The sequence below is a fragment of the Arachis ipaensis genome, chromosome B08 (genome assembly GCF_000816755.2).
Source record: "Arachis ipaensis cultivar K30076 chromosome B08, Araip1.1, whole genome shotgun sequence".
Taxonomy (NCBI): domain Eukaryota; kingdom Viridiplantae; phylum Streptophyta; class Magnoliopsida; order Fabales; family Fabaceae; genus Arachis; species Arachis ipaensis.
Window position 1 is genome coordinate 22,482,792 of NC_029792.2, and position 2,448 is coordinate 22,485,239.

General features: G+C 33.0%; 1 protein-coding gene across 1 annotated transcript in view; it reads right to left on the reverse strand.

Moving 5' to 3' along the window:
• The window catches only part of LOC107613627 (plant intracellular Ras-group-related LRR protein 6), a 7,228-nt gene continuing 4,780 nt past the window's right edge, over positions 1–2,448 (reverse strand). Inside the window, exons 16-21 of the mRNA XM_016315719.2 lie at positions 2,289–2,393; positions 1,754–1,878; positions 1,532–1,628; positions 1,364–1,438; positions 981–1,036; positions 1–316 (exon numbers count right to left, since the gene is read on the reverse strand). Of these exons, the coding sequence (XP_016171205.1) occupies positions 241–316; positions 981–1,036; positions 1,364–1,438; positions 1,532–1,628; positions 1,754–1,878; positions 2,289–2,393 (534 nt within the window). The 3' untranslated portion in view covers positions 1–240. The remainder of the gene's footprint in view (positions 317–980; positions 1,037–1,363; positions 1,439–1,531; positions 1,629–1,753; positions 1,879–2,288; positions 2,394–2,448) is intronic.

The window sequence follows — 2,448 nt, forward strand, 5'->3', positions numbered from 1 at the left end:
TTTTAAGAACAAGAAACGTAATTTAAATGTAACGAATTAACTGTAAGCTCATATGGCACAAACTGCAGTATTTATTTTACAACAAAAGTCAACTATTCTACAACTTTTTCCTCCCACAAAAATAAAGTCGAACACAGATATAAATTACTTTTACGAGTTATACAACAAACATACCCTGGCCGGAAAAAGGCCCCAAAGGTAGAAGCACACTCAAAACCAAAAATAAATTAAATAATAAAATTATTGCTCCGGTAGTTTGTCCTTCAAATAATTCAGAACAGCTTTAGTTCCTTTATCCAAGACAGTCCTCCGAATGCTGAAACAAGTTCAGAAAATTTATTAATACAGGATATGATCTACCATACATTAATAATACACAAGTATAACTGGATAATTATATGCTTTGTTCCTTTCTTTCACTGGGTAACTTATCTGACATCTTCTAGGCTGCTAAATAAATGATCAAGCTAACTCATTCATATTATTAACTTCTTCCTCTTCTTTTATCTTTTTCCTTTGGCATGTTATTAATCAGAGTGGCCACTGGCCAACCGTTGCTGTCCCGTTTGAGAGACCAAAAATCACATTTTAAAAAAGAAAAAGAGAAAAGATCTTAAACATTTCATTAATCAAGGTTACTGATTCAATTTGGATTTAACGCATTCTATATCTCCTCCTCGCCTGTCTGCTTTTCTAGAACGCATGGCATTTTTCTGCCTTATGAAGAAGTAAATTTGGTCAAGTAAAATCTAATCTTTCAAACCATATAAAAGCATAATAAAATTTGTCATTGAAGCTCCATCCGCTTAAGGAGTATCATACTTCTTGACAGTGATTTTTCGAGTAAACCACTATGCATTCAACAGTCAATTACATAAAAAGATGTGAAAATCATTTATAGAATCTTGAAAATTGTGAAAACAAAAAAAATCTATATTTTGTGAAAGCATATGAAAAAGGTTGGGCTACAAGAAAGTTACCTTCTGAGTGGATTCCCATCAAGTCTCAATGCTTGAAGGCTTGGCTCCAGCAAACCCTGATCAAATCAATTTCCCAAAATAATGTAATGAATTGTGGACAAGCCATGAGTTTCACAAATGCTGATGTTCAAAATGATATATTTATTTTCATTTTTTTATGTTACAATATAGCAGACACCAGTCATACCACCCAGAGATGAAAAGCATGGTTGTTTCTGTATTTATCTTATCTTTTCTGGCTATTAGTTTTACATGCCCAACATTCAGGTTTCAAGAAATTCCTCAGTTTTCAGTTGTGTGAATGAACTACTACAGTTGCAATAAAGATATGAAATTAAGTCAACTAAATGAAAAACCAGCAAGATCCAGTATTTGTTTCTCACCAACTCAGGTGGAAGGGCTGAGATGTTGTTATCAGATAAATCAAGCTCCTTGAGAGAAGTGAGATCTTTTATCCCCTGAAAGAAAGGGGGAAAATGAAAAAATAAATGATATGCATAGAAATTAGAAACGCCTGCTTCTTGTTCTCTATGGAGAGAGAAAAAAAATACCACAGGAATTGACTGAAGGGAATTCTGTTTCAAATCAAGGATCTGTAGTTGATGCAACTTCAGTATATCTGATGGGAACTCACCGAGCTGCATTCTCCTGTTATTTTGTGGTGTGAAAGTTAATCATAAGATCCCAAAAATATAAAGTTATTTGAAAGTGAAATTATGTACATATGATAGTCTAATTGATCTAATGCAAATCATAAGATTCAAATAACCAACCTCATGTAAAGCTCTTTAAGGTGTGTCAAACAAGAAAATGAAGGTCCATCAACTAATGAAGCTGCATTACCACTGAGATCCAGGATCTGAAGCATAGGCACCGCTTCAAAACCATCTGATGGTATCTATAATCAAATTGCAGACTTGGGTCAGGATATTACTCTTCTAATTGGAATTTTAAACACAGGATAAATCATATGCACACAAAAGTTTATTTTACATACAGCAGGTCACCGACACAGTTTAATACCAGAGAAAAACATTAACTTGGAAATGACCAACTATAAAGGAACAAAAACATATACTGTCTTACTTTCTAATTTATCTTATCTGTAGGCAGAGAAATGCAGAATACCAAAATAGTAATTGCCACCAGTGAGAAACAAAATTATTTATACACACTTTTTCTATTGGAAAAACCATCTTAATAATTTATAAGGCATTACTTTTTGCAATGGTTATATACACATGTTGATATCATTATTCATTTCACGGGATAAAAGAAGAGAAAAGCTCCCAAATCATTAGTCATTACCTGCCTCAGAGGATTGTTGTCCAGCTTCAGACATGACAAACTAGAAAGTGACTTAAGAATTGAACCTGGCCAGTCTTTAATTTGATTCTTAGATAAAATCAATGTCTGAAAAGAACAAAAGTATACATATGAATTAGTATGAAAATTTCAAATCTGCTTT